Consider the following 13779-nt stretch of genomic DNA (forward strand, 5'->3'; position numbering starts at 1 on the left):
CTCTCTTGCAGACATCTTTGTAACGCAACTGGGGGTGTCCGGGAGGTCTTTTGCCAGAGGCTAGCTCACCATACAGGATGTCTTTTGGAATCCTTCCATTGTTCATCCTGTGGACGTGGCCAAGCCAGCAGAGTCGACGCTGCCTGAGGAGGGTGTGCATGGTTGGGATTCCAGCTTGCTCGAGGACGGCAGTGTTGGTCACTCTGCCCTTCCGTGATATTCCAAGGATGCGCCTGAGGCAGCGCAAGTGGAAGACGTTCAGCCTCTTTTCTTGGCGGGCATACAGGGTCCAAGTCTCGCTACCATAAAGGAGGGTGCTGAGGATGCAGGCTCTGTAGACTTGCATTTTGGTGTGAGTGTACAGCTTGTTGTTATTCCACACTCTCTTGCTGAGTCTGGACAGAGTTGTGGCTGCTTTTCCGATCCTCCTATTTAGTTCAGTGTCCAACGACAGGGTGTCAGTGATGGTGGACCCGAGGTAAATGAACTCGTGGACAACCTCTAACGTATAGTTGTCAATGCTGATTGATGGGGATTCAGCAACATCCTGACCGAGTACGTTCGTCTTCTTTAGGCTGATGGTAAGCCCAAAGTCCTTGCATGCTTTGGAGAACCGATCCAGCAGTTTTTGAAGCTGGTCTTCTGTGTGAGACACTACAGCAGTATCGTCTGCGAACAGCATGTCTCTGATGAGGACTTCTCACACCTTCGACTTCGCTTTCAGCCTTGCAAGGTTAAACAGTTTCCCATCAGATCTTGTGTGCAGCAAGATGCCCTCTGTTGAAGATCCAAAGGCATGCTTCAGGAGGAGTGCGAAGAAGATCCCAAACAATGTCGGAGCAAGCATGCATCCTTGTTTGACGCCGCTCCTGATTCTGAAAGCATCCGATAATGTGCCGTCATATTGGATGGTTCCTCTCACGTTTTCGTGGAACGACTGGATCATCTTGAGTAACCGTGGAGGACAGCCTATCTTGTGGAGCAGTTTGAACAGACCATCCCTGCTGACCAAGTCAAAAGCCTTGGTCAAGTCGATGAAGGCTATGTAGAGTGGCTTTCTCTGCTCCCTGCACTTCTCCTGCAGCTGCCTTAGAGAGAAGACCATATCAACGGTAGACCTCTCTTTGCGGAATCCGCACTGCGTTTCGGGGTACACCCTCTCAGCAATCTTCTGGAGTCTGCCAAGGATGACGCGAGCGAACAGTTTACCAGTGACGCTTAGGAGGGAGATTCCACGGTAGTTGTTGCAGTCGCTTCTGTCTCCTTTGTTCTTATACAACGTTACAATGTTAGCGTCACGCATATCCTGTGGAACCTCACCCTCTTTCCAGCACAGGCACAGTAGCTCATGCAGGGGTTCCAGGAGTGTGTCCGCGGCACATTTGATTACCTCTGGTGGTATACCATCCTGACCAGGGGCCTTTCCAGCTGCAATGCTGTCGATGGCTGTCTTCATTTCATCCACAGTCGGCTCTTGGTCCAGTTCGTCCATTACTGGTAGGAGCTCGACGGCATCAAGGGCTGCATCAACCACAACGTTCTCGCGTGAGTACAGCTCGGAGTAGTGATCAACCCAGTGCTCCATCTGTTTGGCTTTGTCAGCGATGACTTCACCAGATTTGGATTTCAGAGGTGCCATCTTGTTCTGGGTGGGTCCTAATACCTTTTTCATACCCTCGTACATTCCTCTGAGATTACCAAAATCGGCACAGGTCTGAATGCTGCTGCATAGCTGGAGCCAGTGGTTGTTGGCACAGTGCCTGGCTGTCTGCTGTACTGTTCTTCTGGCCTCTCTAAGTGCTTGCTGGGTACTCTGGCTCGGTGAGCGTTTGTACTCCAGGAGTGCAGCGCGCTTCTTTTCAATGACTGGAATCATCTCATCGGAGTTAGCTTCGAACCAGTGGCTTTGATGTTTGAATCATATCATAGAATCACAGAATCATAGAATTCTAGGGCTGGCAGGCACCTCAGGAGGTCATCTAATCCAGCCCCCTGCCTAAAGCAGGATCAGCCCCAACTAAATCATCCCAGCCGGGACTTAAAAACCTCTAGGGATGGAGATTCCACCAGCTCTCTCAGTAACGCATTCCAGTGCTTCACTGCTCTGCTGGTGAAATAGGTTTTCCTAATATCCAAGCTAGACCTCTCCCTCTGTAACTTCAGACATTGCTCCTTGTTCTGCCACCTGTCACCACTGAGAATAGTTTATTTCCAGCCTCTTTAGAACGCCCCCTTCAGGCAGTAGAAGGTTGCTAATCACTTTTGTTGCCCTCTGCTGAACCCACACCAATGCATCCACATCCTTTCTATACCGGGGGCAGGGGTGTGTGTGTGTGTGTGTGCGCACACAGAACTGGATGCAATACTTCAGATGTGGCCTCAACAGTGCCAAGTAAAGGGGAATAACACCTTCTCTAGATCTGCTGGAAATGCTTCTGCTAATGCACCCCAATATGCCATTAGCCTTCCTGGCTACAAGGGCACTCTTCTGCCTCATATCCAGCCTCTCATCCACTATACTCCCCAGGTCCTTTACTGCTGCACTGCTACTTAGCGGGTTGGTCCCCAGCCTGTAACAGGGCTTGGGATTCTTCCATCCCAAGTGCAGGACTCTGCACTTCTCTGTGTTGAACCTCATCAGATTTATTTTGGACCAATCCTCTAATTTGTCTAGGTCACCCTGGACCCTATGCTTACCCTCCAATATATCTACCTGACCCCCTAACTTAGTGTCATCTGCAAATTTGCTGAGGGGGCAATCTACCCCCTCATCCAGGTCATTAATACAGATGTTGAACAGTACTGGCCCTAGAACCAATCCTTGGGGAACTCCACTTGAAACTGATTGTCAACCAGACATTGAGCCATTGACCACGACCCTTTGGGCCCATCCATGAAGCCAGCTTTCTATCCATCTTACAGTCCATGTATCCAACCCATACTTTCTTAACTTATGGGCAAGAACATTGTGGGAGACTGTATCAAAAGCCTTGCTGAAGTCAAGGTATATCACATCCATTGACTTCCCCATGTCCACAGAGCCAGTTACCTCATCATAGAAGCTATCAGATTGGTCAGTCACAACTCACCCTTGGTGAATCCATGTTTACTCTTCATCACTTTCCCCTCTTTCAAGTGCTCCTGAATGAATTCCTTGAGGATCCCATCCATGATTTTTCTGGGGACTGAGGTAAGGCTGACCAATCTATAGTTCGCTGGATTGTCCTTCTTTCCCTTTTTAAAGACGGGCACTACATTTGCCTTTTTTTTCCAGTCATCTGGGATCGTTCCTGATCTCCATGAGTTTTCAAAGACCATGATCAAAAGCTCTGCAGTGACATCTACTAATTCCCTCAGTACCCTTGGATGCATTAAATCCGGACCCATGGATTTGTGTACCACAAGCTTTTCTAAGTAGCTCTTAACCTGTTCTTTCCTCACCAAGGGTTGCCAAGAGACACAGTGCTTTCTAGCTAGTCATGGTGCTGGACCAGGCCCCAGGCTTGCACTGCCTGTATCCAGAGGTGCGTCAGCAACTGCTGTACTTCATCATGGCCATCTTCTTCTAGGAGGGTGAACTTGGCACCAATTTTAAGAAGCACGCTGTTGCTGCTGCACAGGACCACCTGTGCTTGCCCCACCCACCCGTGAGCACAGGCGCATCTGGAGGTAGTGCACCACTTCCAACTGGTGGGACCAGGTGGTCATGGGACACTGGGATGACCAGCAGTGGCTCCAGAACTTCTACATGTGGAAGGACACCTTCCTGGAGCTCTGTGCCTGCCTCCCACACCCTGGGGTTTATGACATGGGGTACTTACAGGGGGGATCCTTGCCCAGCTCTAGGGACACTCTGGAGGTGGCCAGGCTGGAGGGTCCCGACTGAAGGAAGATGACAAGGGTGCTGCCACTCACCTCAGACCCCATGTCTGCCTCTGGCTCCAGTGGGGGTTGGATCCTGGGGTGCTGTTCCTCCTCCTCAGGCTTCAGCTGTGGAGGGTGGGGGAGCTCCTCCACTGTGTCATCAGAGGCAGATGGAGGGGATGTGTCATCCATCCCCAGGAGCTTGTGCAGCTCTCTGTAGTAGGGACAGATTGCAAGTCCTGTCCCAGATCTCCAGCGGGCATCGGTGTAGCCCTGCTGGAGCTCTTTCACCTTGGCCCACACCTGCTCCATGGTGCAGTCAGGGTGGCACTTGGCTTTGGGGTTAAGGAGGGTCTCTTCCTCACCCCACAAGTCAAACAAGGCATGGACTTCCGCCCAGTTCAGGAGGGGCCCGATGCGTCCCGCCCTAGGGTGGCTCCTACGATTCCTCTGGCTGGTCCCCCAAAGGGCCAGGGGGTCGGGGGTCACCGGGGCCTGACTCTCTGCCATTGGAGAAGGGTCTGTTGAAAGGTGTGGCTCTGAGGACATGGGGATAAGCAGCGTGCTGCTCTGGTGCTCCAACGCTCTCAGCTTCCTGCCACTTGGTTTCCTGGGTTCCCTGCGGCTTTAAGAATGGTCAGAGACAGGGACCATAGAGCTCCACTTGCTGTGGACAGAGTGTCCCTGGGGCACCTGCACAGCTCCCTGGAGGCCTTTTCAGTTGACTGAAGCCGCCCCCCACCCCCCCGCCCCGGAACAGCCAGACTGACTTTCTGTCAACAGATCTCTGCTGACAGGGGTGTTCTTCCTCCTGGGGAATGGAATACTGCTGTCAACAAAAGTCCCATGTTCTGTTCATTTACTGTCAACAGAATGCCTTGGGAATGTGGACACTCCTTGGGTTTTGTCGACAAAACCCTCTAGAGTAGAGGTAGCCTGGGAGAGAGAGTGCTCCAGTGGGTACAGCCCTGTTTGTCCATTCTCCCTGCCCCCCACCAAAAAAATCCCTGACCTCTTCTGTCCCATTCTCACCAACCTGTTCTAGTTCAACCCCAACTCCTCATTCTTCTTCCATTCTCAGAGTCTGCCCAGTTCTAACTAGAACTAGTTATAAAATGGTTTTCTCAGCAATCCTATGCTCTACCAAGCTGTGTTCTAGTCCCAAAGTCCTGCAGCTGTACAGCCCAAGTCACTATCCAGTCCATAATTTGCTGAAAATTTTTGCATATCTGTTTTATATCAGCTACTTTCTCTCTCCACCCCACTGCACTCCTGAGAACAAACAAATGTCAGCTCTCCAATTCTGGCACATAGCTTGGACTGTGCTCAGGAACTATGTCTGTTTTCCTTCTGCTGTTATTTTCTGATTTTAGGTAAGCATCAAGGATTCCTAGCTGCAATACATTATATGACTGGAACTGCTTTGCAGGTATGTCCTAAAAAGTAGGGGGATATGACACTGGGGAGTGATCACCGGGTGCTGATATTTCAAGTACACTCAATTTTGTCATTTAGTTATTTTGTTTTTCATGTTACCTTTTGTGTTCATATCTACAAAGTATAACAAAACACATTATGTAACCTGAAAAGCAAAACAACCTGACAATTTTTAGGTACACCTGCCCTATATGTATACTGCCTATAAATATGACTGCCACATGCATGACAGCATATATAACACTGCATTTGGCTCTTCTCCTTCACCATGATAATTGTGCCTGTTTCTTTTCCCTGACTGATGTGTAATGCAGCCAAGTCAGAAGTTCAGATAAAATCTGGGCTTTCTTCCAAAGAGGGTAAGTAAGGGAAGTCAGTGATGGGAACGGAGGTGGAAAAGTGTAGGCCAGCAGTTAGCAGTGCAAAGGGAGGAGGGACCAGTTTTCGACTCTTTGCCTTGGAAAAATTTACATTTTTCATACAGTGGTTTGTAATCAACCTTCCCTGAAATTAGAGGTAAACTAAGAGCGTAAAATTTTATTCTGCATTCTACCCTCCTTCCTTCATTAAAGAGCTCAGCGATGGTTTTTAAATTGGTTTTTAAGGGCAAGCTTTTGGGAGGCCCTAAGAGTACTAGAGGCATGTACTGGATGCAAGGCTGGCACAAAATTTATCTGTGAAATGTAGCGTGAAAGTGTTTCCAGTTTATGAAAGTTCCCCTTTTCTACTGAATAAATGCCTAACTTATTATTAGTCTGCCTGGAGTAATGCTTGCAAAATAGAGAAGATATTGAGCAAAGGCAGAGACATGCCAGCACAACAAGATGGCTCCATAAAAACATATACTTAACTGACTTGTGAGCAGCTAATTTTAAAGCTAAACAAACCAGCAGAGAGAGTTGTATTCTGTGTTCTGAACACTGGGCTTGATCCTGAGTGGCCCAAAGCATCTGTAATTCTCACTAAATTGCATGGGATACGCAGACTTCTTGTTATTAAGCCAACTGGATGCTGTCTCCTGTGACTTCTTTTCCTTTCTCTTGCCCATTTGCAAAACTGAGCTTGGTGCTCAGGAAACATCCTTTAACCTGCTCTGAGAAGGCCAGGCCCTACTGCTAATGTAGCTTCTTTAACCCAAGGCTTTCAAAAGTGTCTAGAGATTTTTGGGTACCCACCCTGAGTTTCAGAAATTGCTGGTCATGTCCCCAAAGATATCTCAAATTGAGCACCCCAAAACTTCAGCATCCAAAACCTGAAACACCTAAAATTACTGGTCACTTTTTACAATCTTGACCTAGCAGTTCTTGGATGTTATTGAGAATAAATATGTTAAATAGAAACAGGTGTGGTGGCAATTTCTATGATGTCTCTGTCAGCCAACTCATTACAGGCACACAGTCACTGAACAATCATCAGATGGCAATGATGTCTGATTATCATGACACTGGACTACATCAGAAACAGCAATTCAGAGAGCAAAGAACCTATTATCAAGCCCTGAGCCTGCAAGTCTTCACAAAACAAGTTTTTAATTAAATAGAGAATACTTGTTAGTAGATCACATGATAAAACACACTCTGAGATGAGAGGCATGCCAATGAACACACCTCACCTTTTATTGGCATCTGAGAGATCCTTCTGCAGTTTAATCTCTAGTTAGAAAAACATTAGGAGGCCATTTTGTTTCTCTGAGAAATGAGGGGCAGAGGGTAAAAATTGGCAGAGCCAAGCATGATGCAGACCAAACAAGAGCAAGGCTTCCCAAACAGTTTAGTCAATGCACCTATAATCCAAACTGTTTGAATGTCATAGTGGGAATGTGAAACCAAGTTAGCAATAAAGCCACACTCTGACTTAACTGGTAATTATTTAATAGGTTAAAAAACAAGACACCAGCTGAACGCTGCATTCCAATCATCTGCCAAACTGGTCCTTTAAAAATGGTCATTAGAGAACGGTGTATTCCCTCTAATCTCCAAGGACATCTTCCCTACTGGTCTTGAACACGCATATAAAATAGTAGAGACATTGATGAAACAATAGAAGAAAAAGGAAAAGAATAAAGAAAAGAAATCTTCTCTTTGATCTCTGATCTCTTTTGTTAATGTGGTTGTGAAATGTAAACCAGAGTAAGCACATCTCCAGTGAGGGTACATAATTAGGGGAACCTCTCCCCTCTGACCCCAGGGACAATGATTTATTCTTGGCCAGCCATTCTGCAGGCTGCATTGGAAGACTCAGACATCTCCCAACCCTCCTATGGCAATCTCCAGAGCTGGATAGATGCTGAGTGGAGTGTATGTTGCATTTTGTAAGGTGGAAGGTGCAACTGTGCCTTCTCCAGGTATGCCTGAACAAGCTTTGATCTAGCTGTATAAAAGTTAGCTTTAGTAACTACATATTCACAGTTGCAGAGGCTATGACATGGCTGAGTATCTACCAAGGTTCTGGGTTGGATCATGCTCAGGAGGACAGACTGTACTGCCAACCCTGACACAGCAGCTAGACTAAGATTGTTAGTGAAGCTAGCTTTCATCTAGCCGGATCAAAGTCAGCTTGGGTGTGCCTGCATGTGCTTCACATTCAATATTGTAAACTGAAGTGAAGATATTCCATAAAAGTGTGGCATAGCAACTGTGCTCTGTGAAAGGCTGCCAGGCAAAGTGAGTCACAGTGCCTTTTGGAACACTTGATATTATTGTAAAACTACACAACATGCCCAATGCAAAACTCTATCTTCAAGCCATAATTCAGCCCTTTGTCTCTAGAAATGCCAACTCTAGGTTTAACCAGATCTAGTTAACTGGTTCTGTTTCTGAAACTTGGCATGTCCTCAAAATCACCATTAATAGTTCTGCCCATCTGGAGAAAGGACATCAATGTGGCACTTGTCATTGTATTTGTTCCAACACAAAATAAAAGGGTGCTCGGGTAAATCAGCAAAGCACTAAAATATAGCAATAATGGCAAACATGGTATGCAAATGTATGATGCTTGAGCACAGCCACAAAGGTTCATAAGTCTCTCCATGCACTAAGGACCTAATTCTGCAAGACCTTTGTATGTAGAACTCCCGCTAAATTTCAATAGGAGGCATCCACACATGTTGAGGGAGGCTTAGAACTTTGGATTCAAACCTAAGCCAGAGAAAGGGAAAGTAAGAAAAAAGCTGGAAAACAAAACATCTTTTAAATTTCCTTTCTAAAGACATAGTCTGTAGCTAGCAAATCAGTTTGTGAAGCAGGATTTCCAGGTTTAAAAATAGAAAGCTCAGCACCTGGACAAACAAGGGCTTGACAATGATCATTTTTGTAACCTCATTTTGTCCAACTGTGTGATGTTATAACATGCAGATTTCTTTTAAAAAACTGCCTACCCCAAAAGAACCTGAGAAAATGGATTTGCTGACACAAGTCCTTTGCACTGCACATTATTTATGTCACAGGTGGAAAGTATCCTCAAGCAGAGACACTTGCTGATGCACTGCAAGTCTATGACAGTGCAAAAGTAGAAGCCAGTTCTCAATTGCCCCAAAGTTTTAGATGTTTCTATTACAAAAAGAACAGCCAGTGGCAAAGGGCAGATTCAGATGCAGTCTTTGCTGTGGAACCTTGAGCTTGGAGCATGATTCAGCCCCTTCTCCATCACTCAATTTATGTCAGTACGGCACTGTTGAAGATGCCAGGTGTTATGTAAGTGCTAACTATCTGCCTGACCACCTCTTACAAGGAACTGAAGGACTCCAGCAAACAGCTAACTTCCCACCCAGAAAGGTAGGGCCAGTACATTCCAGTGAAGGTTAGAACAGGAGTTCCAGTCACTTCTTCACTTTGACACAAAGACAAAGCTGAAAACAGACAGCCAATGGACCACAGATGGGTCTTATAGGCCACATCTACACAAGCAAGTTCTTCCAGAAAAAAGCAGCACTCTTCCAGAAGACCCTGGGAGCATCTACACACAAAAGGCATTGTTCCAGAAGGAATTTGGAAGAAGGTGGTGCCTCCCAAATCTGGAAGAGTGCCCTCTTCTGGAAGAATCTTCCGAAGGAAGTGTGTGCAGATGTTCCATGACCCTTTCTTCAGGAAGAATGGTCCTTCATGGTGGTGGCCAGCTGGAGTGCAGAGACGTCCCTGCCAGCACCAGTGCGGCTCTATTATCTCTGCCACTGGCTGTTTTTAAAGCTGCAAGGACCCAGAAATCCCCTGGCAGGAAGCTGAGAGTGTGGTGGCAGCAGGCACATGCACCTCTGCCAGATACACTCCTCAGGCACCCCTTCAGTGAGCATGAGGACAGCAATGGCCAACAGCCAGCCCTCCCGCTCTGCCCAGGGAACCCTTAGGGAACCAGATGACTCCAGCCAGGACCCCACCTGGCCACAAAACAGAGGGCCCCTTCAGGGACAAAAGCAGAGTTCCAGGACCTCCTGGGCTCCGGAGGGATGAAGAGATGCTGCAGAACACCACAGGTCACCGGCAAAAAGTACTTGCCCTCGTGCCTCTCACCACTGACCAGGTCCAGTGCAAGGTGAAGGAGCTGAGGCAGTGCTACACCAGGGCCTGGGACAGCGCCGGACATTCAGGGCAGGCCCTTTCAATGTGCCCCTACCACAGGCAGCTGTTGGACCTCCTGGCAGGCAACGACTCCTTCCCACTCTGCAGCACTCTGGACACAGCAGACCTGGAGCTCCCAGCATTGGAGGGGGAGTCAAGTCCAGGCAGGGACCAGCCCAGACCCAACAGCCAGGGCAGCACAGCAGAGCCAGAGGTCCCATCCGGGATGAGTCCTCTGATGGCTCCCTCTTGATAGAAGCGCCCTCAGCCTCCGCCAGTCAGGCCACCTCCAGTTGGGCATCCCCGACCTCTTCAAGGGGCCCTCCAGTAAGTGCACGATGTGGTGCATGCCCTGGGGTGGTGCATCCAGGCCCATGGGAACACCAGCAGGTGGCACCCAGCACCCTCCCCCTGTGGACAGTGCTGCAAGCCACATGTGTGCCCTGGGGAACCCGGGGGGAGGTGAGTAGGCTGTGCCCATCACCCACCACTTGAACAGGGACTCCCCCATGTCTGAGCACATGACCATTGCCCACTAGCCAGTTGCAGCGGGGGGTGCATTACCATGGCCAGCACCACCCCCAAGGCATCATGGAGGCCAAGCATGGCACTGGCTACCATGCACAGAACAATGGGCACCACTATGAGGACATCCCTGGGATATGCCTGGCCCTCGGGTCAAGGGTGGGGGCAGCTGCCCATGGAGGGCATGGCAAGCAGGGCCAGGATTGGGAACTGACCCCCTGTATCCCCGCCTCTTACAGGTGCACCATCTGAGGGCCAGGAGAGCCCCAGAATACCCCCAGGACTCACCAGCCCCCATCCAGGCTGGAGAGCCACCAAGTCCTGCAGCCACAGCTGGATCAGCCCCACCAGCCACAGCCCCATGGGCCTGCTCCCGGAGGGCCCAATGCCAGTGTTGCGATGAGTGGGCCACAGCCTACACAGCTGCCCTCCGCCACCAGAGCACCCTGGTAGAGAGGCGGCTGGCAATGGACAAGGTTGACCGTGACACAGGGTGGGATGTGGTGGGTATGCTCGGCACCATGTGTGGAGCACTTGCGGAGCTGGCACCCCAGCCTCCTGCTCTCCCAGCTGCCTCCCCAACTGCACCTGCAGCCCCTGACATCCCTGAGGCCTTTGCTGCTCACTTCCTGGCAGGCCTCTCACCAGCCACCCTTCAGGGCCTCAGGGCCTGGCTTGTGGCCAAGGTGGGCCCTGTCAAGAAGCCTCGCCCCACAAGGCAGCCCTCCCTGATAAGGCTGAACTCTCACCCTCACAGTCCTACCTCCCCATGCTCCCAGCCCCTTCCGTGCCCCAACGGGGACTGCACATCCAGGGTAGGAGGGGCTCCCACGGGCTCCAGAGCTCTCACCCTTCCCTCCCATCCCTGGAATAGTTTTGCCCCATCCCCTTCCCCATCCTCCCTGCCCAAGTTGGAATGCCCACACTGTTTAATTAGCCCTCCATGGAAATAGTTATCACCCATACATCTGTAAACAGTTAACTCAGACTTTTATTGTTCATTTGTAGTAAAGTGTAATAATTTCTAAAACCCCGTGTCCCTGATTACTGGGGGGGACAGGGAGAGGTGGATGGGCAGGGGGATTGTGGGGGGTGGCCAGGTGAGGTAGGGCCCCCAGAGGCCTTCCCGGATGTAGACCCCATTGCGGTTGACCTGGTCAGGGGCCGTGGCAGGCTGCTCGCATCTGGGGGCAGTATCGGCCATCTTCTGTCTGGCCTCGATGAGGTCATGGAGGATGTTCTCCACCCTGATATCGAGGCACATGAGGAAGCGCCTACATCTCACCTTCAAGTGGCCAAAGGTGCACTTGATGGGATAGCATGCCTGAGAGAGCCAGCCACTGAAGAGCTCCTGGGAGGGGCTGAGGTGGCTGGTGTACTGCCGCAGAAGCGAGACCTGCAGGGGATATTCTGGGTTGTCCACCATGCAGAGGGGCATGGCAACATCCCTAATGGTGTGTTCCCGCTGGGGACATAGGTGCCAGCCTCCATCATGAGGTACAAATGAATATGCAGTGCCTCATTAGCATAATGGTGGCCGTGGCACTTTGAAAGTGCTGCTTTTGATGGCGCACGACTCGTGTACACAGGGTCCTTTCGAAAGGACCCTGCACACTTCAAAATCCCTTTATTCCTATAACCTAATAGCATCTCATTAGCATATCCTGAAGTGTCTCATTAGCATCCCCTTTCAAAAGGGGAGTGCTAGTGTAGACACAGCCTGTGTGTAGCAGTGTTATCTCAAAATAAGTTATTCTGAAATAGCTCTTCCAGAACAGCTTATTGAAAAAAAGCTGCTGTGTAGATGTACCCACACTGGGCAGCTCAGAGTGCTGAATTAATCAGCAGATTAGGAGTTTGTTTACTGTTATTTTCTGACCTTAATTTTCTCTTACCTGAAAGTCAGAAGCCCAAGTGCCTCCAAAGGGTTAGAAAAGTTCCATTCTCTCAAGACCAGGTACATTTCTGATATGCTCTTTCGATCCCAACTGGGGGCACTGCCCAGTACCAAAGGAAGGGAACTGTTTTCATTATTACAGTTGGAACGATAAAACCATAAAAATCTTCGCTCTTGCTCTGACAACCTGGAAAATACGATCCGAAATTCAGATTGAAATTAAAACCATCTAGAGACCTGTGTGGCAACAAACTATTGTAAAGAGGGGCACGGCCTTCTGGCTAAGCACTTGTTCTCCTTGGGATGGTATATCATTTTCTGCGCACTGAGCCTTACAGAGGAGCGATATTTGTAATCTGGATCTGTCAGCCTTGGGACATATAAAGCTGAACATGCAAAAGAGATGCAGATACAGCTATCTCATTTTGCCCAGTGCTCACTCTCTCTCTTTCTTGCTCTCTCTCTCCAGTGCTGTTTTTCAATGAGTGAAATTTTGGCTAGAGAAATTACTATTATATTCATTGCCTCGTCTACACCACCTCTAATTAACTGTGGTGACAACTGATTATAACCCAGCTAGTCAAATTTCATTCCCCCTCTTCCCACTACTGACCAACTCAGCTGACAGGATCCATATACACTCAAGGATATGAGATTTTAAAAAGGTATGTGTGTTCTCTCTCTCTCTCTCTCTCTCTCTCACACACACACACACACACACACACCATGATTGTCCTTGGTGCTTGCACTGGGTTAGCAAAAGAGGTCAAGTGGGAAGCAAGCTCTTCTCAAAGAACCAGTCTGGCCTGTGGTGCCTCACTATATTCACCTGGAGAATGGGCGTAGTGCTAGCCACCTCACAGAGATGGGTGAATGTCAAATTAAAATATGGCTTGGCTTCCCCCCAACATTGCAAAAATCAATAAACCAAGGAAAAGAACGTGAGGTTAATGTATACCATATATTCTTCAATGCACCAACAATTCATAATGCTTTTTCTTGTGTCATCAGACAAAGAGACTCATTACATTTTAGGGTTCAGTATTATCATCAATAAATGAACTTTACCAAGATAAAACTGCTAATGTAAACAGACCATCCTCATTTAAACTCAAAATCTAAAAACAACCCTTAAAATATATAATAGATACAAATAGACACAATTCATAATTAACATTATGCAGATTGCTAAGGCTCTGAAAGAGCATAGGAAGTGCCACATGGATCAGATCCATGATTCATCTATCTCGTCCAGCATCCTGTCATGGACCGTAACCAGCGTCAGAGGTTTCAGATGAAGATGCAATAATCTCCACTGTAGGTAGTAATGGGATAACCTTTCTTTGGGAGAATTTTCTCCTAGCTCCCTGTAGCCAGACAAAGTCTCCCCCTTACAAGCCAGCTTGCTCGCTGCCCCCACCACTGAGAAGCACACAGGGCACGGAAATGGCTGCTGACAGCACAGTCTTTGATGCCCTCATTGAGGCCCAGATGTGCTAGCTC

At 48.7% G+C, this 13779-nt stretch overlaps 1 protein-coding gene across 1 annotated transcript in view; it reads right to left on the reverse strand.

Annotated features, from left to right (window-relative positions):
- Positions 1 to 13779, reverse strand: part of PIK3C2G (phosphatidylinositol-4-phosphate 3-kinase catalytic subunit type 2 gamma) — a 344110-nt gene that overhangs the window by 192502 nt on the left and 137829 nt on the right. The window contains exon 15 of the mRNA XM_074983736.1: positions 12275 to 12463. Coding sequence (XP_074839837.1) covers positions 12275 to 12463 — 189 coding nt within the window. The remainder of the gene's footprint in view (positions 1 to 12274; positions 12464 to 13779) is intronic.

This window comes from Carettochelys insculpta, chromosome 1 (assembly GCF_033958435.1).
Source record: "Carettochelys insculpta isolate YL-2023 chromosome 1, ASM3395843v1, whole genome shotgun sequence".
NCBI classification, from domain to species: domain Eukaryota; kingdom Metazoa; phylum Chordata; order Testudines; family Carettochelyidae; genus Carettochelys; species Carettochelys insculpta.